Source organism: Cryptotermes secundus, unplaced genomic scaffold (genome assembly GCF_002891405.2).
Source record: "Cryptotermes secundus unplaced genomic scaffold, Csec_1.0 scaffold382, whole genome shotgun sequence".
Taxonomy (NCBI): Eukaryota; Metazoa; Arthropoda; class Insecta; order Blattodea; family Kalotermitidae; genus Cryptotermes; species Cryptotermes secundus.
Genome location: NW_019744111.1, coordinates 424,928 through 452,750, shown reverse-complemented (window position 1 = coordinate 452,750; position 27,823 = coordinate 424,928). Strand labels below are relative to the sequence as shown.

The 27,823-nt window shown below is 42.8% G+C and overlaps 1 protein-coding gene across 1 annotated transcript in view; it reads right to left on the bottom strand.

Moving 5' to 3' along the window:
* LOC111874445 (potassium/sodium hyperpolarization-activated cyclic nucleotide-gated channel 3) overlaps positions 1-27,823 on the bottom strand; it is a 244,467-nt gene that overhangs the window by 139,917 nt on the left and 76,727 nt on the right. Inside the window, exons 3-5 of the mRNA XM_023869958.2 lie at positions 24,235-24,472; positions 19,231-19,458; positions 4,531-5,172 (exon numbers count right to left, since the gene is read on the bottom strand). Of these exons, the coding sequence (XP_023725726.2) occupies positions 4,531-5,172; positions 19,231-19,458; positions 24,235-24,472 (1,108 nt within the window). The remainder of the gene's footprint in view (positions 1-4,530; positions 5,173-19,230; positions 19,459-24,234; positions 24,473-27,823) is intronic.

The window sequence follows — 27,823 nt, the reverse complement described above, 5'->3', positions numbered from 1 at the left end:
TATTATATAAAGAGTTATTTATAATTATTTAGATCAAAAATATTATTAATGACTAATATTATGAACCTGAACCGATTTGGTCTGTGTTCTTGTGCCTCTTCTGTTAAAACGGAAAGTTGGAGTACTATTGGTATCCACGCGGAGATGACCCNTTTCCATTTTAACAGAAGAGGAACACAGATAATATGGGTTCTAGATTTTAAATATTAAGCATTAATAAGATTCTTAATCTATATAATTGCAAATAATTTTTATATAACAGCTTCTAAATATGTATTACGAGGTTTGTAACATTAGTTCTTTACACATGTTGACTTTATTGCCTTCTGAAGATTGTCACAGATGACATATCCAAACTGAATCACACTGGACGGTGTTTTCAATTATTCTATAATAATTTACCAGTGCGACTGACCAGAATGAATAAAGTTGGGCCCATTTACCTCCCTTCACAATACCAGTATTCAACAATTGTTAATACCGAATCTGTCCGTCCACAATCACAGAGCAACTACGTGTCTACTACTGTCTACCATGCACTACATTTGAAACACAAACAGTTCTGTTATATCGCAGAAAACCTCTCGAAAGCACTTGGCAACTTCATTAGTAAAGTACTTAGATATATTGACTCTCTACAAACACCATTAGCCACATCTCCGTCAATCGAAAGTGTAGGTCTGTGGCCTAAGTTTCTAGGGTAGGATGTAATTGCAATCCCGAATACACTTGTGTCACTTGCCGTTAAAACGCCAGTTGCAATGTCAACAGCAAACTGCCCCCGTTATCAATATCAACATCGAATCTGGAGCACAAATTTCTATAGAGAAAACAATTTCCGTACACGTGCAATATTTTCTTGTGGTAGCATAGTTGGTTGAGGCACTATACTACAAGCCGGAAGGCCGTGGGACCGAATCCCGATGAGGTCATTGAATTTTTTAATTGATCTAATCCTTCCAGCCGCACAGTGGTCCCGGGGTCGATTCAGCCTCTAACCGAAATGAATACCAAAAATCTTCCTCGGGACAAAGAGCGGAAGGTGCGTAAGGCTGACAACCTGACCGCCATCTGTGAACCGACTGCCTAGAAATTGTGGGAGCCTCGCCGTCTCACAACCCTATAGGTCTCCAAGGCCTTTTACAAGGATAGTGTTCACAAAAGCCCTCCTCTGGTCCTTATCCTCAGCTATATCAAGCCAGTACATACCATTCCATCTTATGTCTCTAATATCCGTCTTAATATTACGCAACTACCTACCTCTTGGTCTTCCTAGGGGTCTCTTTCCTTCTGGCTTTCCCACTGATATCCTACATGCATTCCTCTTTGTCCCCGTGCGTGCTACATTCCCCGCTCATGTCATTCTCCTAGACGTGAATCTCTTAATTAAACTTGGCGAAGAGGACAAGTTATGAAGCACCTCATTATGCACTTTTCTCCAACCTCCCGTCACTTAATTTCTCGTCGGTCCAAATAATCTCCTTAGCGCCCTGTTCTGAAACACCCTCAGCCTATGGTCTTCCTTAATATTAGAGACCATTCAAATCCATATACAACCACAAGCAAAATTATAGTTCTGTTAAAATACTACCCAATTATTTTCAAGAAGAAATGTTCTTTAATTAAATCATCAGATAATATTATTTGTCATTGACTGAACTAAATTCAGAGGAAATGCAAATTTCATTGACATATTTCTAAACGTGTGCCGGTCACGGTAGCCGAGCGGTCTAAGGCATGCACTGTCTTCGCTCGCTTGGAAACCGGGATCGTGGGTTCGAATCCTACTGAGGGCATGGATGTTTGTGTGTGGGTTTTTCTGTGTTTGTCTACAGGTAGAGGCCTTGCAACGAGCTGATCACTCGCCCAAGGAGTCCTACCGAATGTGTAAGATCTATAAAACCGAAGTGAACGGAGTTCATGGAGGTAGGCCTAGGCCCACTGGGGCTGTAGTGCCAAGGAAAAAAAAATCTAAACGTGTCTCAGTAGATACATGTCTGTCGACTCCACAAAGCAAAGGCTAGACAAACTACGACCCATGAGAGATTTTTACCCGGCCCTCGGAATTGTTATGGAAATATGCATATAGTACTTTTTAATTATATCAACATTTTAAATGAACAAGAAACTTTGTTAGCAAATGCACACAGCACCATCTGTCGAATTAATGTGGCGCGTAATAACATTCATTATGTAAATTACATATTTCCGTGGATGAAAAATTATTTGAAACGTATTTAATTGACCTTGGCCTCTTTCCGGCATGGAGATATTGTTGCAATCCATAATATGGCCTTTCGAATATACAGTTTGCCCACCCCTTCCACAAAGTAACCAGTTATTGTACGAACGAGTTGCTTATAACCTTTCAAGGACAAAGTACCGGAAATAACAGAATAAATTAAACCAAGATATGATTTCAGACTGTGCGGGGATATGTCTTTCAGTCAGCACTGCAGTCTTTAGAAGGTACATGGAACAACCAGGTAAATGTTAACCTGTAAGGCCTAAGAACTGCTGGATATAAGGTTCTCACAGCGGGTACTCTGAAGAGCACAGCCTGCTGGGTTTTAACGTCGTGTAATCCGGTGGTGGCTGCTTCGTGCTGTTTTCTTGATTTTTTCGATCCTGAATATTGAGGCTTTATATTTCTCCGAAATGTCGTAAGCTATGTTAACGAAATGGCATTATAGCCCAGAATATCGTAATCTCCATGTTAAGAACTTCTTTACTGATAAAACATTATTTGTTGGGCATAAATTTACAGTCTCAAAGAAACGTATAGAATCAATTATTCTGTATGAGTAAGACTGTGGTCATAAGCTCTTCATGGGTAAAATGGCCATATATTATACCCAACCCCTACGTGTATGCGAGACTCTTTCTTCTAAATGAATCAATTCCTAATAATTTTAGTATTTTTTTTTTTTGGCAAGGATTGATAATCCCTGAAATCACGCAGTCAGTAATGAACAGTCTGTAATCTCCATATAAACACTGTGGCATATTTGTTCAAAACAAGAATTGTGGAGCCAGAGAAACGGCCGTAGATGCAAATGGCTCTGAAACTACATCTGTTTCTAGTCAACGACTCGGTAAACACGTTCCCACGGCAACGGATAATCATGCAACAATAGAGGTACTATTGCCAACAGTGTTCTCTACTCTGTCCGAGCCGAGAAGTTATAAAGAAAACAACTGTGGAAACCGAGCCAGTTCTGTACGGCAGTGTGAAGAAGAGTACAGCGCGGAAGCTGAAAATTTTCCAGTGTTAGAAGCCGTAACTAGAGAACGGCTGCTGAAAACCTAGGATGGAAAAGACTTAGCGAGTACTGTGGAGATGAGCTGTGAGACTGTAACCGCTTGTAGTTCCGAGTCGTGAGTATAAGTGGTCAATAAATCTAATATCCAACCCAAGGCCCGTCTATAATCACACTCCATACTACGTGACAATACTGTGGATTTCCCGTTAACTTTAACGGGCCTCTCTCTAATCAAGTACAAACGAATCTCTATGTACGAACTAACAAGAAACGAATAATTCGTATTAACGAAAGTTGAAAGGACTGATAAATCGCGACTCCCAATTAATTTAACGAATATTTTAACAAATTAGCATTAATAAATTTAACGATATATCTTATAAAAATAAATGCAACTTAAGAACACTCATTGAACTTAGAGACAAATTTCAGTGAACTGTGTTCGTTCGGGGATCGCCTCTATGTAGTCTACCCAACAGTCACAGGGCCAGGAGGGAAAAATATACAACAGAACAACATGGTGGCAAATGTAATAACATAACACAAAGACGCGTAGCCGTTAAAGAAACTGAAGCGGAGCGTTCGTAGTGGGCTCCTTCGATTGGCTATCTCTAGCATCAACCACATATGGCCGACACAGATACGTTCCATGTAACACTATAGGGTTGAAGGCTTTGTGGGTATTTAAAAATGTAGCAACGAAAGGGTTACATCGATTTATCGAAGTCGGAATTCATCTGTCTATTGCAGCTACAGTTGTACCAGTTCACTTATACCAGGCTGTTTCAACCTGTGGCTCGGGATCTATTGTAAAGCGGGTAACAAATTTCTCAAGAATTATTTAAAATATCGTTGTAACGGCTCAGTCTGGCAGGTCGGCGAGGTTTAATTGGTGCTTTCGGAAAATGTGGTAGCAGCCGGCCAAACATTTCGCGAAAATATTTGTGACTGTAAAAGACTTAAAAGCCTGTAAAGCCACTTAGGTTCCTGTTGTCACCGTACAGCCTGAGAGAACCTACAACAATGTGCAGAACTGCACTTTTCGTGACTGTACAGGAACGTTTTATAGCTTTCTGCAGGTGTAGAGAGGCTGTAAAGCTATTATGTTCCTGCTGTCACCGTACAGCCTGAGAGAACCTACAACAATGTGGAGAACTGCAATTTGCGCTAACCGGGAGATAAAGCATGTCATGTAAATTTAAACATGAATATTTGGGAGCATATATCTCAGGCTTATATTATAATGAACGAAGACATCAGTACTCACCCTGGAATTCCTTGCGAGCAGCACTGACGCTGGTGACGATGTTGGCCACGTGACCCAGTACAGTTGCGAACAACAGGAGGCCGAAGAGCAGTTGCAGGATAACGAACATATACTCGAACTTGCTGCGCGGACGGGGCAAGTCCCCTATCGTGGTCAGCGCCAGGGTACACCAGTAATAACTCTGTAGATACTGTTTTACGACGTCCGCAGTCTCACTATCACCATACACCCAGTTCTTACTACCAAACGCGTTGTTCTTATATATTATATGATAGAGACAACCGTTCCAGTGGAAGATCACTAACAAATAATGTATCAAACTCGTGGATCGAAACAAATTCGGATAATTTGTGTGTCTCTCAGTCCGGTCCATGAAAGCCCAGAACCGATATATCTTGACTAGACGAAATGAGCGGAGAATAGAATTGAAACCTATCGAGAGATAAAGGAAATCTAACGGCAGAAGACAGAGGCAATCGATGTAGAATGTGGTGGAGTTCATGTAGTGATTACGTAGCTTAGTCGAGTCTGTCTGCAGCACACCGTCCTCTAGATATCCTGTCCGGAAGTGGAACACGATGTCGGCAAGGTAGAGGAAGTCTGCAAGGTAATCCAGACAGAACCACACCACAATCGTTTCTCCTGCAAAAAAGAGCAGAGAACACAAGCGCTGTGACAAACAGGCAAACAAAACAGAGAGCACAAGGATTGTAATAAGTCTAAGTGTAACCCTTCCCAGCAACGTCCACAGTCCCAATATTTCCTTCAAAGTAACCTGTCCCAGTGTTGGCTGCATCATTAATGGAACGGCCATGCGCACTGGCTGATTCTAAAGGCGCTCGTGTGACTCGCTATGCTCGCGAGTAATGTGGACGATATGACAAGTCACGAGACAAGCAAATTTTAAATTTTTAATTTAAAAACTATAGCCAATAAATTAAAATACGACTACAGCCTATACACACTACGAGTAAATATACAGATCCTCACACGCCAAAGCCTGGCGAGCACAAGTAAAAGCCAGACGAGTCTCCCGACGAGCACAAGCCTGGCGAGCACGAGCACGAGTAGTGTCGCCACGCCTTAACATCGGAGGTGAGGTTCCGTTTGTGGCTCTGGAAATAACTGTCTTCTGGGATGTGACCCATGAACAAGTTCATCGACGTTTCGGAAGTACATATTGCTTCCATTTCAGGATCGAAGAGGAAGACAAGAAAGCTGCCTGCTTCCTGGCTTACCCTTCGAACTCGTAGATGGTGGCAGCAGGTTCCTTCGAAACGTCAATAAATTTCAATCACACTGCACAGCGTCACATCACACAAGACAGGAATATTCAAACAGGCCCACCACAATAGTAATGAATCTTTTTACATACGAATATTACAATCTAAGAGAATTAGATATCTGGGTGTTCTTTAAGGGGGTGAAACACAACTTTAAAAATATTCAAAATTACTGGGATTTTGAACTCTGTCCATCATCCGGTATTCTAGAAACGAGAACACTACGTTTCGGAAACTGGATCTGTTTCCGTCCTCAGGTGAAAACGGGAGACACCTAATCTGTTGGGTCTCTTAAAACATCTAACATGAATCGCGTTGTTTTTCTTCCAGTTTATAGAACACCGGACCATGGATAGAGTCAAAACCCAGTGATTCTGTTACACTCCATAGTCAGAACACTTTAGAATCTACATGAATGTAAAGACTGCCACATGTGACTGGCCTTCACCGTGTTGCCATGGAAACTACATCAACATTATCTCACCTGAATACTGAATACCAAACAACAATGACATTCGTGTAACCGGTAAAGCCGGTTAATAAAAATACATAACGCCTTCTCTCATGTTCCTTAAGATACCATAAATTCAGTTATATTTATGATGATTGTCTTCATAAATTCGGATTATGTAATCAAAATGAAGTCGTTTTCGAGAATGTTTCCATTTTGTGCTTGGGGCCTACTTTGAAAAGCCTTTATTTTTGGAGCTCGAAATGTTCACATTCGTTATGTGGATAAACTGTTAAATATAAACTCGTAACATGAATAAACGCCGTCCAAATGTTCGGGGCACTGTAATTTTGCACAGCCTTCCGACATTCCAAAAACCAATTTTCTTCCTCTGAGAGAGGCTAAAAACATGTAAATCCATCAAAGTTTCCAGACACATTTTTTATCATAACATTTTCTCATTTATTCCAGGTATATGATAAAAAAAAAGGTCTGCTAGAGAGGCAATGACTGCTTCATATCTGTCAGGTACTTATATCAGCGTTTAGAATGGCTGCAGGATTATTCTTTAATTTTAAATCGAGGACTTTGACTAGAAGTTGTCGAGCAGTTACATTTTCTAAACATATTGATCCATAAGAAAGCCTACATTTCATAAGTTCACAAATTAACTATTTCAAACGCATCATTCATGACCGGCTCTACAGCCCTTTGTTGGGCCCTGGTCTCTTCTTCAGTTCCTTAATATTTCTTACACAGACGGTAGGACTCCTTGGGAAGGGCATCAGTCCGTCACAAGGCCATTACCAACACACAGGATAACACAAACACAGAAAAAAACACATACATAGACATCCATGCCTTCATTGGGATTCGAACCCACGATTCCAGCGTTCGAGCGAGGGAAGACAGTTCATGCCTTAGACGGTGCGGTCGCTGTGATCTGCATTTCATATGTATTATAAACTGTTAATAAAAGTAACGTTGTCCCCATGTTTAACTAAATTAAGAATTACTTCATGAAGACGTATAAAGGAGTGGATATTCAAGTTCAGTTGACCTCGGCACTAGTTGGAGGTGAGGGGTCAGCTTCATGTACCAGGCCATTTTACCCCCGGCACCCTATGGATAGCGGGCTTGGTGGTCCCCAGAGCAGGATTGGACGATGTGGAGAAGAGAAAATTCTCGACCTTACCGAGACACGAACTCCGACCCCTCTGTCGTCCAGCCAGTACTCAGTCGCTATAGCAACTGCGCTATCCCGGTCCCCATAAACTGTTAATGCATTCTTTTATAATTCATATGAGTAGATTTTGAATAATGTTAGTCGGAAATATCGACTTTCAGGCATAATTAACAATTACAAAGCCTACTTCCCACATGTCCACGTACGCCACAAACCATGTCACAGATTCTATCCATTATTATACTGCTGAAATCTGTATTTTGGTAGGTCTATCTACACGTTTTCTGTCTGCTGTAATTCCATTTATAAACCAGACTTAAGACAGTTTAATATATTGAAAACCACCTCGTACGGAACTGTACATAAGACATTAACTAGTATAATGTTCCTATCGTGTTCACACGGCGAAACTTTATTATTTTAACCCGACTGTCTTCGCTAGCTTCACGTGAACTCTCTCGTTCAGATTTATCAGTGTGAACACATTTTTCCTGCCTACATTTGCATTGAAATCTCCTAACAAAATTTTCATGCGGTACTTGGGGAATTTATCGAATACACGCTCTAGTTCCCCATAGAAGTTGTATTCTGTATCATCTCTTTCATCCTCAGTTTGCGCATGCGTATTGAAAACAATAATATCAGCCAGAGGCCTATTTAATATTACCTACTACAACACGCTGTCACTAGAAACAAAATACAGACGCCATCAAATTCCACACTCATTTACACCACAGTTTTCCGCGTTTTCTGTGTAGGAAGATAAAAACATTTTCCTATTTTAATCATCTTTCGCCCCGCTGCTCTCTGCTAAATCATTTTATTGCTCATTCTCTCACTAGGTAGCAGCACAAGATGGATTTTATTAAACACAACGAAGAAATTTATTTGAAAATGAAATTAATGACTGTGAAGTTCATACAGAAATGGAAATTGGAAAACACAAAACATATGGGCACCAACGAAGGTCATTTTAAGAAAAATACGTTCTCATCTATTTGAGACCCTTTGATTTATCTTGGAGTTATATCACAACGCTGACAGTATCTATGGGACATACAGTGTCGCATGGATTAGATGATAGATGAAAGGTGATTTTGAAATTATTTCATTGTACACTGTACAGACGAGCAACACCCCATGTCCTCACACGAGTTGCAAAGTGCATTGATGTTGACGGTGGAATTTTCTGAAATGTATTACACTAGGTAAACAGTACCAACTTTGTCACTTGAACAATAAACACAAGTACTATAAAATAAACGTGATATCTATTTCTTATCAACAATTTTGTAACTATACAGTAAAGTAGCTCTATCTCGGAAACCGCTCGGAAGAGGCCACATGTACGTATATACTTCTCTGCTTAGAATAGCCGATGCTATGACCTCCCCGAATTTTGACCTGGGACACTCTGTATAATTACAACCAATCGCCTGAAGATTCGAGTAGAGCTAACTCCCAGAATGTCGTGTCATATACCGAGACCTCAGGCAAGGAGAAGCGCCCAACATCTCTATACGTAATTATAATTTCAACCGGTTAAAATTCCGGATGATTGGGATCATCTTCATCGGTGTATCCAATTTAATATTGCCCCGATTTTGGAAGATTAAAAAGCTTGCTGTTCTGCAGGTTAGCATAGCAACGGATTTTCAAGTTGCAGAATTTAAGAAACTGTTTCGCAGGTTGAATAAAATCTATAATGGGACACGAATGACCGAGCAGTCTTTCGTTTCCATGCATTGATTTTATTGTATTATTGATCTTATTGACAGTGGAGGCACCCGGTAGCGCAATTAGTTGAGGCTCTATTGTCACTGGATTTCTCAATTGACCTAATCCTTCCAGCCGCACTATGGCCCTGGGGTCCGTTCAGCCTCTAACAGAAATGAGTGCCTGGGACTGAAGGACGACCTGACGGCACATAAGTCTGATAACCTCACCGCCATCTCTCATGCGACTGCCTAGAAAATGCGGGAGCCTCGACATCTCACAACCCTCTGGGCCTCCACGGCCTGTTACAGGGAGAGCTTTACGTTCTTACCTTGTCCATATACAGAGTGTTTCACGACTTTAGGGCATAACTGCAGGAGGTGATTTCCTAGGTCTTTGTGATCAAAAAAGTTCATATAAACATGTGTCCGATTTTGGACGGTTACGGAGTTATGACCGTTTTAAACTCAGAATAGAAGGTAACGATTACTGACAATAAACGGAACAAAATAATAAACCAGCATAATACATGATACATTTAAAGTATGAATGTAAAGTTAACTTCGTGAAATTGCCTTCAATTTGAATTGATTGGTGCTTAAAGCTGATTTTCGAAAATGCTACCGCCGGCCGCAAGACAGGCTGCCGCTCGGTTGTGAACCGCGCAGGGCATGCCAACCCACCCCGCCTTAGGTAGTTCTCATGTGTCGAGTTAACGAGAACGCTCTGTCTGTAACTGGCTAAAAATAGCGACCCGCCAGCTGACAGACGCGGTTCATACGAGGGCGTGTACGGGAATGAAAAAAACGGTCATAACTCCGTGACCGTCAAAAATCGGGTACATGTTTATATGAACTTTTTTAATCACAAAGACCTAGGAAATCACTGCCTGCAGTTATGTCCTAAAGTCGTGAAACACCCTGTATACATATATACAATACGATAAGATCGTGTCGACGAGCTGTACCTTGAAACCAAGAGGCTTAGACCTATCCAAGTACGTATTACGACAGAAGTACATAGCGAAATCAGAAGACGTTTTAATATTTAGACAACTTATATTTGCTATTTTATGGGTTTTCTAGCATTGAATCCGTTGATGTTCCAACAGGACATCATTACGGTTATCAACATACTGAAAACTGGAGGCTAAAACGCGACTAACTATACCATTCCCACCACTCTATCACCTCCCTAGCCTCAGCAATGACCTTGTGAAATCGGAAAGGTTAATATGTCCCACTCTGTATTATAAGTATTCACACACACTTACACAGATCCACATCGGGCCTCAAAATTGTTTCCGTTGGCCGCTATGAAGGTCTGCCAACGTTGATATAGCTGCAGAAAACATTGCTGAAACATATTGGCAGGAAATTCCCGTACAGCGTCTCTTGTGGCAATGGCCACCTCCTCGGACGACTGAAATCTACGAGCACGTAGCTTTGCTTTCACGCGGTGAAAGAGAAAGAAATCGCATGGTGCGAGATCAGGCGAGTACGGAGGGTGTGGCAAAACCGTGACCTGTTGCTTTGTCAGTTCCTCTAGGACAAGAACAGAGCGATGTGCAGGGGCGTTGTCGTGTAGCAACAACCGATTCTTCAAACGCCAAATGTTCTGATTTGCCTACTTTCTGGCAGAACTTGATCTTTGCCCGTTGTTCAAGCTGCCATATTTTCGATTTCCGCATTGGCAGTTAACTGCAGTTCACAACAGAGACCGTAGTTCTACTTACACTGTTTGCACACAACTGCCTGTTGCTATGAAGAGAGATGAACTAATGGGGCATCATATCGTGCCTAACCTATCCGCTGTAGTGAACTGCAACGGCGCTTTGCGGCCAGTACACGAATTTATTGACTGTGGTAGTATATTTGATTTGCTAACATCCCTCACAGGAGTCACACACCGCCCGATATACTCGTAAACATCATTTTCATCATTTACTACGCAAACTATCCCTGCCTTGCCACGTACTGAACTCCTGCGGAAGCAATTTGCAGAAAGTTTGTAGCTTTCATAATTATCAGAAAGTCGGTCTCGCTCCCTGAGTTACGTCATTATTTAAGTCTTATACCAACGGTTTCCAAATGTTACAAAATGTCGCCCAATTAGGCGTCATTTAATTTGTTGCCAGTCAATATATACCAAATTTTATACATATTACAACATTTTTAGGACTATAATAAATTCATTTTACTACATAACTTCCCCAGAATAGTTCGCCTTTCTCCGAGCCAATCTGTAGCGCACCCCAGGGAGTCCTGCCTCCCCCTTCTTTGGAAAACACTGATTTACACGACTGCATTAAATTAAACCAGAAGAACTTAATTAACTTAAAGCAGTTGAACCTGGCGTGAGAACGGTCTTGGATTGCTATAATACTTAAGTCTCAGGTTCATGTTTCGCTCGGGGGCAGGAATGTACCTTTGCTATGCAGTCTAGACTGACGGCTTCCTCAGAGCATCGTAAGATTGTCAAGGATTGACAGTTAATGTTTAATGTTGGGCTTAATAAATCAGATGTCTTAATGACTAACGGCTGAAATGGGGCCGCGCCATAGCTCAAGCGGTTAGTCGCTGGCTTCCCACCGCGGCGGCCCGGGTCTGGTCAAGTGGGATTTGTGGTGGACAAAGTGGCACTGGGACAGGTTTTCTCCGAGTACTTGGATTTCCCCTGCCAATCTTTATTCCAACAACTGCTCCACAATCACCCTCACCTATCATCTGAGGTTGGTACAATAGGCCAGAAGTGGCCGCAGTACAAGGGACTTAGTCCCACCCCATTACCAAAAAAAAAAAAAAAATGGCTGAAATGCAAACTGAAATATAACGCACACAATTATGCAGCATTTCCAATATTTTCCCATCGAACTGATTAATCCCAACATAACAATTTAGACTTGTATTCGGGAGATGTTCGATTCGAATCTTATTTGGAACAACAGCTCTCCTTATATTTGTCATAGTTTTTCTCAATCCTTCTAGGTAAAATGAGCTGGGATAGCTCAGTCGGTATAGCGACTGCCTACGGGCTGGACGACTGAGGAGTTGAAGTTCGAGTCCTGGTAGGATCAAGAATTTTCTCTTCTCCACGTCGTCCAGACTGACCCTGGGTTCGAATCAGACTACTATCCAAAGGGTACTGTGGTCTCCTTCCCAGGGGATAAAGCGGCCGGGGTGTGAACCTGACCACTCACCTCCGAATAGTTTCGGGTTCAAGAAAGTGTGTACCTATACATGCACTCACCCATACACCTTCATGCCGTAGTGTTTAATTAGTTAAGCACAAGGCAACTTTACCTTTACCCTCTTGGCAAATTCTAGGATAGGCCACGACCGCTTCCCCCCAAAGCATTTCCAATTCGTTCATCGGTCATCTTAACATCTGAGGCTATACAGCAACTATACTGGCAGCGTCGTCATATAACCAGCAAAAAAAGCCCCTTCTCTTCCTCTAATGACCCTGCCCAGAAGACAAGGTTAATATCAGAGGTCTGAAGGATAAAATAAAGAAATGACCGTCGTAAACATACACAAAATGTTCCTGTGCATCTTTGCTCTCCAGAGTTTGGGTATAGGAAACAATGAACACGGGAGGTGCATTCAAGCGCTCGGCCCTTACATCGCCCTACCTGCTGTATCGTCCATTGTCTTGAGTTCCCACCACAGGCTCGGCAGTCTTACATATGTAGCAACTCAGATACTCAAAATTAAATTAGGCTTTATATAACAGCAAGAATGCTGGAGAACTGTGCGTACAGCAACATCTAGCATCAAAGAGACCAGGTGTCAAAATAGTACGCTCTGTCGTGAACTCTGACCTTTGTTGACAGACAAGTGGTGGATATTGACAAGCATTTACCCACATACACTGAGAAAACAAGGAAAACCTCACACAGGAAATTCTGACTGAGGCCTTTCGTGGTTTTTAGCCTAATTTTATTTTCCAAAATTAAAAGTAGGCTCATATGATCACCTTGCTTCTGCCTGTGTATCCTTCCTACTAACTTTTGAATGCCTGAACCAATCATTAAGAAACTTTGTATGTATATCACCTGATACCGTCTCGACGGCGTACTTCAAGAATTCCTCCCATCAGTCTGTGTGTCTGTATGTGTATAACCCTAACGTTTGCTACGCAACGGCTACAGGTAAAAAAACGTTACCACAGAAACCAATAAACATGCAACAATAGAAGAATTGTTGGACGCGTAAATTTCTATGTGGTCCGTATCGTATTAAAGGAAAGTAGGTGATTAATTCTTCCGAGGACTACTTGTTCTCAGTTCATCTATGGAAATTTCGAGAGAGTTCCATGATTAAGCCACCACAGTTTCCTTCTGAATCCTTTCCAGTTATTCAACAATCGTCCTGATATTCCGTGTTATAAAGTTTAGACACTGAAAGCGTTTTAAAATAACCTCACAAACAAAAAGACAGATTTCCGGTGGCGCTACGCTTGGTAAATCACCAAAATTTGGTACAAGCAGATTTGAAAATTCAAGTGACTTCAAAATAAAAGCAGGTGCATGCACGATTCGTCACATTTCAGGGCACAGTGTTCTCGCGCGCTGTTCTAAGTAAAATTAAAGAGCGTGGCTTGGAGAATAGAATTTCTACTACACTCAGTGACCCAACTGCTGAGACCTCTCTAGTAGTTAGAGTTAGTGTAAAGAAACGTTGACCAATCTGAGACCAAAATTCAAAATTATTCACCAGAAATTTGCAGCTTGAATGAAATATACACAGTCCTAAGTCCATCTATTCTATGAACCAGGTTACGTCATACTTCATGTAAGGAAAACTTACGAGAGAAAAATTCTTTCGCTCGTTTGAGAGTGACTATAGACGGGGTCTGCATTGGTAATCGGTTTTTTCTTATTGCTAGTGGGGTGGGACTAAGTCGCTTGTACTGCGGCCACTTCTGGCCTATTCTACCAGCTCCAGATGATAGGTGAGGGTGATTGTGGAACAATTGGTGGAATGAAGATTGGCAGGGGAAACCGAAGTACTCGGAGGAAACCTGCCCCAGCTTCACTTTGTCCACCACAAATCCCACTTGACCACACGCCGGGATCGAACCCGGGCCGCCGCGGTGGGAAGCCAGCGACTAACCGCTTGAGCTATGGCGCGGCCCAGGTAATCGTATTTACTGAACTCTTAAAAAACTCGTAACTATAAATAACTACGACGGTCTCACTGAGTTACACACTCCAAAGTTCATGGTAAATACAGCACACATAAAGTCTTCTTAGTCTTCACTAACCGTTGCTTCGTAGCGGCTTCATAGGCGGACATACCCCTTCCTTTAAGTTCCCGAACTCTCCCCGGCCTCAGCTACCAGCTTCTCACTTCTCACAATTGCAACTCCCAACTGACTCAACCGTGGACGTTCCTCTGCTACCGGGCTCAGGTCCTCGCAGGATGGCGGCCATCTCACATCAACCTCCTACTGTTCTAACTACTCTCTCAAGGCTCTTTCGTAATGGCAGCTGATCCTCGTTATGTAGCCTCAGAACGGACCGCTCAAAAAACACCTCTTCCAACAGTTCTACTGTGCTTGCGTGTCTGTTGCGGCGGTCACGTGACGGCTACTTAACTATTGCCTAGCAAAAGGTGTGTCTGTCGAGCCTCTCCATAGTAACGGCTGTCTCTGTTGGCTTCACAATTCTGGCTTTCAATAGACATGCCACATTATGTGTATGTAGGGTTTGAGTTCTCACAGCAGTTGTTATGAACATTTATACTATTCTCTGTGATATAAAGACGTATAGTCCATTGAAAGCGAACCAACATTTCGAAGGAAAATGTCGCCTCCATCTCAGAGGTCGAAGAAGCAAGCAAGAAACCAGCACGAAGCAGGTAGCTGGTTGACTCTGAACATACTAGGCGGCTTTCTGGCCCAGAAAATTTAACTGTGTAAGACTGTTTGTGCCGGTCACGGTAGCCGAGCGGTCTAAGGCATGCACTGTCTTCGCTCGCTCGGAAGCCGGGATCGTGGGTTCGAATCCCAACCAGGGCATGGATGTTTGTTTGCGTTTTTCTGTGTTTGTCTACAGGTAGAGGCCTTGCGACGAGCTGATCACCCGCCCAAGCATACTACCGACTGTGTAAGATCTAGAAAAATCGAAGTGAACGGAGAAGTTCATGGAGGTAGGCCTAGGCCCACTGGGGCTGTAGTGCCAAGGAAAAAAAAAGACTGTTTGTATTCCCCACTGACGTATGAATGCGAGTGGAATGTAGAAAATAGGGTATAATAATGACGTGACGATCTACGTCACTAACTGATGATGATGATGACCCCTCGTTCCCTTAGTAGGCTGAGTATACGCGTGAGCGTAGCGAGAAGTCATTCATCCACTGATGGGACGTTTAAGAAGCTACTTCGCGTTGCTTTGATTTTATTTCGGACGTAAAAACTGTTTGGTTTGTCTCTTATGAATATGCTTGGCCTTTCATCAAGTGTACGTATCGCACATATGGAATGTTATTGAAAATTCTTCCTTTTGCAGGCCTTGCAGAGCAGATCATGCCTATCTTATATGTCTTATGCTACAACGGCAGCTTCCGTATTCCGTATTGAGGGGGTGGGTTTCACCATGCACTTAGACCGATTACTGGTCCATTGTGCGTCCCCCTTTAATTTCTACTGTCTCCATACCCTACCGGTACTGGTGCTTACTATCAGCCCCTTTCTGCCAGCGAGGTGCCAACCTCTTACTGGCAGTGGTATCTAATAGTTAGTCCCTTTCTGTCAGCGAGGTCGTCCCTCCTCTGGCAGGGGTTCCTAGTCCCTTTCTGCCAGCAAGGTTTCTACCCTCTACTTGGCAGTGGTATCTAATACTTTAGTCCCTTTCTGTCAGAGAGGTCCCCCTCCTCTGGCAGTGATACCTGATACTTCCCCCATCTACCGGAGGAATTGGAAACTAGTTGGGTGGGAAACTTGGCCTAATTTAGCTCAGAGGTCTCCTAGAGACATGAGGTTCTTTTACGTGCCGTAAATCTACGACACGGGACCCACGGCATAAAGTCCCTCCCGGAGGACTTGTTCCCTGAATTTTTCCGCCCTTAAAAATTCTACGACCTCCGCCGGGTTTTGAACCCGCGTACCTTGAGTCATGAGGTGGGAACGTTACCCCTAGACTACGGAGGGCGCTTACAACGGCACCTTAATCATTTGAACAGTCGAAAGCTTGACCACCGCCAAGTTTAAGCGTCTTTTATTTTCTATATCTGACTTCGCCTTATCTTATACCGCGAACACGTTCTTTCTTATGATTTTGCGTGACTTCTGCTTGTTTCCTGCACACTTTCGTTATATAATCGTATACATAAAGAAGGCTGAAAGCTGTGTGCAAATCGCGGACCTGTGTGCACCTTAGAAATTTTCCAGTGCTGCGGAGAACCTTGTTTTGTACGCGCTGCACTTATAAGAGGTGGGTGTCTGTTGCTAATTTCCAGGCGGGGCAAGCATAATTCATTACTGATGTGTTCAGTTTCTTAAGGAGGGTCGCAATGCAGCGAAAGGCAGCAAAGAATATATGAATATAATATTGTGACATGACAGCTCAAAGTTAGATTTGTGGTGCGAGAAGAAACATCCATTGCTACGTTACGATACGGTAAACCTCCGATGGTGCTATTGGGCTACCATTTATCACTTCGCAATGGTTGGTAACTATCATGTGATCGCAGCATTTTATGAGGTAAAACCTAAAGGAAACCCCAGATATAAGCTCATTCGCATGTTCATTTTGTTTTTATCATAAAAACTTCAACAAGAAAAACCACAGAATAGTCAAATCGAACATGAAAAACGGCAGATTTACAGATATGGAGTCCATTTAACAAACAGTGTAGTTTGCTTTGTTAATTCAAGAAAACTCAACGTGAGTTCACGTAAGGTTCTCTTAGGAAAACGGTCCATCTGAAAAAAGTTATGGAGTTCTCTTCAGCTAGCTTATTACAATTATGACTGAATATAGCTAAGAGTGAAAATGTTCATCACGCAATGACGATCTGTATTTTGACTCAGTATTTTCACTGCTGAAACCCCTGGTTCGCTTAAGTAGAAGTGAAACATGAATTCCTTTTCAATTATAGGCCTGTTTCCAAATTGATAATCTCAAGTTCTGGCTCGAGGCACACTGTAGCGTAGTTGGCTGATGCACTATGCTACAAGCCGGAAGGTCGCGGGTTCGATTCCGGATGAGATTATTGGATTCTTCAATTCACCTAATCATTCCACTATGGACCTGGGGTTGACTTAGCCTCTGATAAAAATGAGTACCAGGATTTTTCTTCGGGGTAAAGGGCGGCCGGAGCGTAAGGCTAACAACTTCACCATCTCTGAGCCGATTTTGTAGAAAAAATATGGGAGCCTCGACGGCTCAAAACCCTATGGGCTTCCACGACCTATTAAAGGGACAGTTCTACACCAAATTCTAGTTCAGTCACATTTTCCTCGGAAACAGTAGCATTAAGTCCAACACTCTTAGTTATATTCCTCTCTTTAAAGAGATTAGTAACGCAAGACCTTCATGCGCTCAAAGTCTTTAAAATTTGTCTTTCGGCCTCATTTAATAGTTTATCAATAAGCACAGTGTAGGCAGGCGCATCAACTGTATCCTAAGCGGGACTATGAACCTTGGTTGGAGCATAAGTTCAGTTTTACTTTGAAAGAATCAAAAGTGGCAGTCGTTTTGAAGATGAACAGTACTACCTTCTGGGATATAATGCCGTGTAGTCCGTTGAAAGTCCAACCGACGTTTCGGAGGAAAATGTCGCTGAGCAAAAGCTCTGCATGCCACTTGCTTTCACACTGGTTTCTGGCTCGGTCTAATATTCGACCCTGCTAAGATGATGGCAATATTTTCCTCCGAAACGTCGGTTGACTTTCAACGGACTACACGACGTTATATCCCAGAAGACCGCCACTGCGAGATCCTCAGATACCACAAGTTGTTTCAGGATCTCAGAGTGGTGGTTTGGAAGTTTTCTATCTTCTGAGATGTAAACTCTTCGAAGTTATTTCAATCCTGGCAAAGAAGTATCTCTAGCAATAAGGATTTATGGTAGGGCCACTTGGGATTATGGAAATGGTTCTGCGTTTTCTTCCATACTTTACCAGGAAAAGGGTTGAACTGCTTCAGCGATCTATCGGCCAGTTTTCAAGGAGAATTACAAGGCGTGTTCTTATTCCAAATGTCTTCGCAGGCAACATGTAGCTGTGGTGCGGGCAACATGTTGCCCATGAGGTATAAGTTTCGGAAGGGGGGGGGGGAACTGTTTCAGTCGGTCAGAGCTGCTCTTCCTTCGAGAGTAAATAATATACATATACACACACACAAGTATGTATATGCAGTATATACCACGGGACACGCGCTAGCAAAGTTGGTTGAGGCACTATGTTACTAGCCGGGAGGTCTCGTGTTCGATTCCCGCTGAGATAATTGGATTTTTCAATTGATCTAATCCTTCCAGCAGTACAATGGCCCTGGGGTCGGCCCAGCTTCTAACAAAAATGAGTACCAGGAATCTTACTGGGAGATAAATGGCGACCGGTGCGTAAGGCTGACAACCTCACTAACATTTGTGAGCCGACTGTCTAGAAAATGTGGGAGCCTCGATGTCTCACAAACCTAAGTGGTCTGACAATAAAGTTCGTGAACTTTCCACTGTGCTTGCCGTAGCAGCAGTGGACAAAGATCTCAGTACGGTTTGATGTCGTTGGCATATCAGCGTTTCGAAGCACTTTTACCGCGATGAGTTCCCGAACTTCATTGTCAGCCCACGTATGGGCCTCCAAGGCCTGTTAACAAGAATAACTGTACCTATATATACGAATAAACAAGAAATTCAACTGTAACGAAAAATTTCCCAAATATATTTTCGCTCTGTGGTTCATATAAAATTTCTAAAGTTGCCACATGCTGTCAGACAAAGCAACTGTTTGAGACTGTCGAAATTTTCGACACTTGGTATTTGTTGGTTGCCCCAACCTGACAGGAATATCTGACGTTTCTGCTGAACGTGTAGCGGCAATCACTGCAGGCTACTCACCATTGATCTCCTGAAAGGCGAAGCGGTAGATGATGACCCAGAAGTTATACAGGAAGGCGAGTGACACTACCATGGACCAGTAGTAGCAGAGGCGTCCAGCTGGGTCAAACACGAAGGACCAATTGGGCGCTCCGGCCCTCAAGCGAGGATAGTAGCCATTTCGGCGGTGCTGATAGCGGTCACCGCCGTCGCATGATGACGTGCCATTCTGGTTGCCCGAGCCTGAACCTGCAGTAAAACAGCAGGCTTCAGCAGAGTGCACAGCTATTTCTACGTATTCACTGCCGTCTCAAGTGGAAGTCACGCTAAAAGTTCTAAAAATCAAAATTTTAAAATTAAAAAAAAATATATATATATTTTTGTTTTGTTTTGTTTTTTTTATTCTCTGCTCTTCCAAGCTGTGTTTATTTCACACATGTATTCCACATGTTTCAGCCTACTGGGTTATCATCAGGTGCATTAAAATTGTTGGAGAAGTTGATATACTTTTGTACATTGCCATACAAATTTAAAAGTCTGAGAATTTAAAATATTAAAATTTTTAATTTTAAAGGATTTAGCGTGAGCTGCACGCGAGACGGCAGTGAATACACTGCAATTTGTGGACACACTGCAACAAAATTCTGCAATATAACATCACGCACAGCGCAGATTTCCTCAACTGTAACTTTACACCTTAATTGCATTCACAAATGCCCTGTCTACATGAACAACTGGATAAGTGAAGGGCTTCGATCGGTCGGGTTCCTCGAGCTTGAATCTGAAGAAACAAAAATTCAGATATCTGTCGCTTTATATCATAGCTCAAAATGTTTAAGATTTCACCTCAGAAGTTAAATACCTGATACACTTCTTGTTAGTTACTAACCGTCTCACATAGAACTTGCTTTTCAAAACCTTTAAAAGTTTTAAACTTTAAAATCTCTTCTACATCACAGGCATATGCGCACCGCTATGACCAAGAGCCGTCGCCTTCAGGTGTCCCCACAATTGCTGATGAAACTGATCTGTTTCCGTTCGTAAGTTCAGTTTTTGGGGTACGTCCTCGTCTATGCGCCCATGTGTCTTACGGTGATGGGTAAATTCCTCTTATTGCGTCGTGTGTAGCTGTTATCAAAAAATTCCAAAATTGTTGATAAGAAAGAGATATTTCGTACTGTTTCTAATACCGGTATTTATTGTTCAAGTGACAAAGTTGGTACACTTTACCTAGTGCAATACATTTTCGAAAATTCCACCGTCAACATCAGTGCACTTTGCAACTCGTGTGAGGACGTGGCGAGCTGCTCGTCTGTACAGTGTACAGTGTACTGTGCAGTGAAATAGCTCTCTCTCGGAAACCGTTCCGAATAGACACATGTACATGTACACTTTTTTGCTTAGAATGACCAGTGCAATGACCTCCCACAATACTGACCTTTCCTCCTGAGACACTGTATATAACTCTTAGTTGATGGACCTCCTCGAAGAGTCAGACCTACTCACCGTAACGCTAACTGCTGCTGCCTCGCCACTGGTCTCTGAAGACATCTCAGCTTGTCTTTACCCGTTACCCTCTGCCTTTCGTTGATGTTGAGATAATAGGTCAGGAAGCCAAGGTTCTGTATTGGGCGCCAGCAAACACAGAGTAGGTTCGCTTACAATTAGAGGGTGCTTATATGTAAAGATTGGTTGGAAGATGTCTGGTTCTGTTCAGAATTCGGTAGGTCGGAGATCGTATCCCGTGGTATTAACATGCCTTCCTCCGGCAGGCAGGAAGAACACTAATGATATACCCCCTTCACACCTCAAGACAACAGTTCGTACTTAAAGGTGATTATTTATTAAGCGTACTGAAGTGGACAGATACACTGATACAGTTCACTAACAATCTCGGCTATTCGATTCATTTTAATATTATAATCACACCACCATTTTTGTGAGTTAAAGTTGCTTTACTAAACCCACTCTGTTAAGCTAATGAACATGTACTGGTGACAAAGTGATTAAGTCATTATAATGTCACATGTATGGAGTGTGACTACAGACAGGTTTTGGATTGATGACGGGATTTACTGGGCTCTCTGAAACAGCACATGACTATACTTTACAGTTCGATATTACACATACACTAGTGCCCACAGTCACGTCTTCACTGCCGTTACTTGGTAGCAACTTCAATAACAGACGTTCCCCTTCCTCTGGTGTCCCAAACTGTTCCCGGCCTCAGCTGCCGGATTCTAACAGCAACAGCTCAGACTGAACCCCAGATGTTTTCTGACTGAAACTGCTAACTGGTCCTGGTTATAACATTTCAGCACAGACCGCGAAGAAAATGTCTCTTCCATTATAGCTGCTCTCTCTTTGCCGTGGAAACACACATGTTTTCGGAGCAGTTACTTAGCAACAGCTGTAGCACAGTTCCTTGTTTCGCGGTCGTTGCCTAGCAACGGGTATATATGCTACAATATTTAGACGGAGTGACACAGGTTTGAGTCTCTACGTTTCAAAAGTCAGATGCAGAGTGTTCCGTCGAAAATGAACTCTACTGGGACAGAGGTCTCCTCACAGATCCACACACCGGACAATTTCCTTCCTACAAACATCTCTTATCGGCTTAGTTTACAAATCTAGGAGGTTTCCTATATTTACGTCTCCAAATCAACCACAAGTGTTGACTTTGGACCTTAAATACCAAACGGTGTTTCTGATAGCGCTCTAATCTCTGATTGGGAACCGGAATAGCGTAGTCGGTAAAGCGACTGGCTACGGGCTGGACTACCAATGGGTCGGAGTTCGAGTCCCGGTAGGGTAAAGAATTTTCTCTTCCCCTCTTCGTCCAGACCGGCTCTGGGACCCACCCAGTCTCCTATCCAATGGGTACCGCGAGCTCTTTCCCTGGGGGTAAAGCGGTTGGAGCGTCAAGCTGACTACTCACCTCCAGCTAGTGCTGAAGTCAAGAAAATGTGGATCTATACATCCACTCTCCCATACGCCTTCATGGCGTAGTGCTTAATTAATTATGCACAAGGACAACTTTACTTTTACTAATCTCTGATAATCATGGCACGCGTCTCCAACACGTCACCTCCTGACTTACTACGCTCCAGAACTGTCACGTGTCACATTTCCACAGGCGACATCGCCTGCTCTGTACATGCGAATTTCCAGGAAGTGGGCGGATGGAGCATCCTGTGCTCTAACAGCAAGATGGACCTATAGAGCCTTCTCAGGACAAGAATGTGACCATCTCCCATTCTGTTAACATCGTGTAGCGTGCACAACCGTTGCTATGCAATTACCGCGAGATGAGCTGATATACCAGGGCACTTTCTGGGCAACGGCTCGGTAAACACGTTCCAGTTGTTAGACAGCAGATTCTTAATAATGCAGCAGTTGGATTACAACTGCGGAAGAGCAATATTTTCTACGTGGTCAGTGCAGAGAGGTTATAAGCGAGACGAGGTTTCGAGCTTGGTCAGTTGATAATGAATTTTGTATGGGAGTCTGTGAAGAGAAGACTTGAGCCGGAGGCAGAGGAATAGCCATTGTTGGAGCCGTTACCAAGAAACGTCTTGTAACAGACGGAGAACTATGTGCTCTAGTGAACTGTAAATTGTGGAAATAACGACAGTGTTATAGTTATTTGTAGTTGCGACCTGTAAGTGGTCTATGAATCCATTCACCAAGCCAAACCCCGTCTATATTCACACATACCAAGTGACAACAGTTTGCATTATTAATTATCTGTCATCAACCTTGATACTGTCACGTATGAGGGGTTAGCGTCACTAATAACGGGTTCTAGATTTGATGATTGGGTTCACTGGCACTTCTTTAGAATTACAGACAATTATTACAGCTCACAACCAATCCTGACCGCCGAGACCTCTCTTCGTTCTGCTTCTGGTTCTACGACTGATTCTCCTGTTGTCCTGTTGGTTGTCACGGGAATCTTGTGTTGAGCACTTGTTACCTGGCACCGACTAGTTCGCTGCTATTCATTTAACGAGAATGTGATTTGCGATCCGTTGCTCAACAACGGACGTCTGGCTCTGGCTTCACTATACCGCCTTTCAGCCGTCACGTGACAGTACATTATAATATAGTTAATTATAATGACGGTTACTTGACGTATGAGTTCTAAGAACTTGGAAAAGAATTATATACTCTGATTGGTAGAAGGGGGCAAAAGGATTTGCTTAAGTTATGGTACAGTTAAAAGTCGATTGAGTCAACATTCGTGATTTTAACTAGTGAAATCTGACAGTCCAAATCCGTATTTACAGTTTCCACAGGTAACCCTTCACCTGGCTAACTCTTATAGCTCTTGAAATTTTTTTGTCAAATCACCATTTGACTGAAAGAGCTGGAATGACAGCTTGATAACTATAGACATAATTACGCGGTTTTCATCGCCACAATTTGACAAGGCAATACCGACAGACGAGGCTGTTAACACCAAAACACTGTCTTCTACTGTAGCCGTCCTCTGATCCACTTATAACTAATGAGATTAGTTCTGAAACTCATTTCCATGGAAACAGCTAGTTCATAGCCAGAAATTCTTTAGTCCGAGATACCAAATTCCTACTGAAGTGATTTATTTTGATGGAAAAACGCTGTGCTCTGTTTGTATCCTATCAAATGCTTTCGCCCACTTCGAGCTGGCCACAAGACGGATGAATGTAGAAACTAACCAATTGCGAAAAGCACCAGCAGCAGTGGCGGCTGGTGCCGACGTTTCTTAATGAGTTTGATATCTATTGATTTTGTAAAACAAACTTACTTACCCACGTCTATTGGTCCGTGGCCCAATGAGCAGCAATCTCTCTCGTGTTCGACCGGCGACGGCTGGTAACAAGCGACACAAACTTACCCATCTCACTTATGCCGCCACCCGATACGTCACTACAGCTCTAGTGTCCGAGCAGTGGATGATGTTGAGACAGTCCGTCATCCGATGTGCCGCGCTGTCTTGTCCATACGAACAGTGGAGGCTGGTGTCAAATGACACATACTTACCCGTGCCACCTGGCCCGCCGCCCGATGCCCCACGATGTCCCCAGTGTCCGAGCAGTGGTGGCTCGTTTCCACAGGTGGATGACGCTAGGGTGACGGTAGCTGGCAACTTGAGACGCCCCCTCAGGTCGCGCCGACGCGTCTTGCGACTCAGATCCAGCTCGGATGCAGTAGACGAAACAGCCGCAGCCCGGTTTACATAGGCAGCTGCCAGCGAATCCCGCGATGACGAGAAGTATCGCTGAGTGGATGAGGAGGGAAACTTCATTAGTTTGCCGAACCTTCAGACTACTCGATAACTTATGTATCGGACTGGATGCATTGAGCTAAGAGGAACCATCTTATGCAACTAGACCTTCAATCTATAAGTTATCCTATCGCCCAACATGTTTCGGCCATTTATGTCCATCTTCCGGGGGATGTCGTTCAGCTACATGAAAAAAAAAAAACTGAACTCTACCGAAGGACACGTCGCCAGATACCACTAAACAAACTCCGTGGTTTTACTATACCGACCGAGTGACCGCCGCTTGTCGGTGAAGTTAGTGCCAACATAACGGATTAGAGGGTGTCACATGGTCAGCGCAACGAATCTCGACGGCCCTTAATTTTAGTTTTCTAGACCGGAGTCGTTATTTTCTTGAAATAGCTCCTCAATTATCCTCATGAGGCTGAGTGGATCCAATTCCAGACCCACTACTTTTCAGAAAATCTGGTAGCGCCGGGAATCGAACCCAGACTTCTGGATCTGTAGTCAGGAACTCTGACCACTAGACCAGAGAGGCGGTCAGATACCATTAAACAGCCGCCATAAATATATGGAAGCACAGAATATGAATAACACTACTTATATGATTTATAATCCGGTATTGCTTTCATTCAATCCATGAAGTTAAGTCGTTCAGGAGGGGGTAACAATTATTCAGCAACTCGTACGTGATGGTCCACTATCGTGATCCCAAGACCACGTCGCTAGTCCCTATTCTAAGCCAGATTAATCCAGTTCACTTCTCATTTCAATTTTCCGTTTTTTAGACCATTCCAAATAATCCGTTCAAGTCTGAGGCCGTGTTCGACGTTTCGGGTTGTTAGACCCACGCCCAGTCACCAATCTGAACGGCAGTATTCATTATAGTATACATCTTCTTCCGCAACGTGTCATGCAGTGGTGACAAGGAAACCACTTAACACTGATTACTTTGGTTTTGAATGACAGTATTATGTTAAACATATATCTGTGAACAATTTATTATAAACTAATTTAAATGTTCCTTCTATAATCGCCTGGACGTCCTTGAAGATGGCCACACACATCTCGGAGACTTGGAACAATCACACTGTTGGAGTCGTTTATGAAACGCAACGCCTAAAGGCGGGTCTGGACTGGGGCAACTTAAAGCAACCTAGTTGCCCTCCAATTTATCAAGCAGCATGCGGCCAGGAGCAACCGTTGCCGCATGCGACCGACCCCATTTACACCCAGAGCGACTGGTTGCTTCAATGTTTACGTCAGCTTGTGCAGAGATGTCACTGCAGGCAGTTGCTGCTGCGGCTTATCTGATTTCGAGCAGGAGAAGGAAACGTCAGAGAAGAGAGTGGTGCAGGAACGCTTTTATTAATAGTGATCTACCTCGCAAACTTTTTTAAGAGTTCCTTCACAGAACATTAAAACTTCGTGGCTAATTCCTCCCATAGCTTCAACTTCTTCCGATTGTCTTTATAACTGGGATCCCGCAAATCCCACAGAATGCTCTTGTCGCGGTATTCTTCGATAAGACACTTGGCTTTATCCGTGCCAATTGAGCAATTACGAAACTTATCACCTTGAGCCGGAATGAAGAGAAGAGAAGGGTTAATTGGGGAGGGGAAAGTTCATCCGGAAAGGTAGCCAAAGGTAGCCCCCCCCCAAAAAAACAGAAAAAAAAAAATATAAATAAATGGAAAATTTAATGACATAAGTAGTCGTGATGATAAAAATATCAAGTGTAGAGTTTTTATAAAAAATTATAAAAGAACAATATAATTATACATTGATAGTAAAAGTAAAGTAAAGCTATCCTTGTAACAGGCCATGAAGGCCTATAGGGTTGTGAGACGCTGAGGGTCCCACATTGTCTAGACAGTCGGCTTGAAGATGGCGGTAAGGTTGTCAGCCTTACGTGCCGGCCGCGCTTTACTCCCCAGGAAAATTAATTAATTAATTCCTGGTACTCATTTCTGTTAGAGGCTGAGTCGACCCCAGGACCATGATGCGGCTGGAAGGATTAGGTCAATTGAAAAAATCTAATGACCTCATCGGGATATGAACCGCCAACCTTCAGGCTTGTAGCATAGTGCCTTGTGCTTGTTTTGGAGCGTAATAATGTAGGCTTGAAGAAACTGTCACGTTTTGCCTGAACATACAAGTGATTCATCTGCCTTCCTAAATGTCATGTGTTTTTATAGCATACATCAACCGTGAACAGCATTTTTCATATTTCGATCCGGATTAGCGGTAAGCGGATTAGCGAGGGTTTACTGTATTTTAGAAGGAAGTGAGAGTAGAGGCCTTTATGAAATATAGATGTTGAGAGCAGCCACAATAATGAGCGCATAGGGATCGAAATGAGCCGTTGTTACTGAGGACCTTCCGTTTCTACGGCGCTCGATTAACGATAGTCATCGTATCAGAAATTGAAAACGTAAACTGGGGATTGAATTAGGAAGCAAAAACAATTTTATGGTTAAGAGTAAGAGGGAAAGTGTTCGTCCCATGTGCAACAACAGCAAACCTGTACAGGGAATAGCATTATTTGCAAGCCAAATTAATTTATCTAATTATTAGATGTAATTTGTATTTACTACGTGCATAATGTCCGCTAATAAATGAATGAAAAATCAGTTCCTTCCTGCTTTTATCCTTCGTGCCTTTCTTCGTTTCCTTTATCCCCTTTCGTACCTTCATCTCCTTTCTCCCGTATTTTCTATGCGTTATATTTTTCTCACATATATTTATTTCCTCTCCCGCCTTTACGGCAAAATATTGTTTCCTGCTGTAGTACACAACATCCCAGAGATAAAAATGTATTTTAAAAGTATAAATATATTTTAGAAGTTCAGAAAGAGGTCGGAACAGGCTTAATTGTCAATATCATAAGAAGAATAAGGTTTTTCATTTCTGGACAAAAATACCGAATAAGCACTGAAATAAAGTGGCCCCGAATATAAGGCGACCTTCTATTTTTTCCACTGAAAACATCATAAAATTTTCTTTAAGAGAATTGAATACACCGTTTAGTTCTGAGAGACGTCACAAAGATAAAATAAAAATTAACTAAATAAAGCAATCCCTGTAACAGGCCGTAGAGGCCCGTAGGATTCCGAGACGTTGGGGTTCCCACACTTTCTTGAAAATCGGCTCACAGATGGCGGTGAGGTTGTCAGCTTTATGCGCCCTCCGGCCGCACTTTAACCCCAGGAAGGTTTCTGGTATTAAATTCTGTTAGAGGCTGAGTCAACCCCAGGGCCATAGTGCAGCTGTAAAGATTATTAATAAATAATAAATTTCAGAATTTAATACTTTAAGTATGCCTATGCATTTTCAGAGACGTCA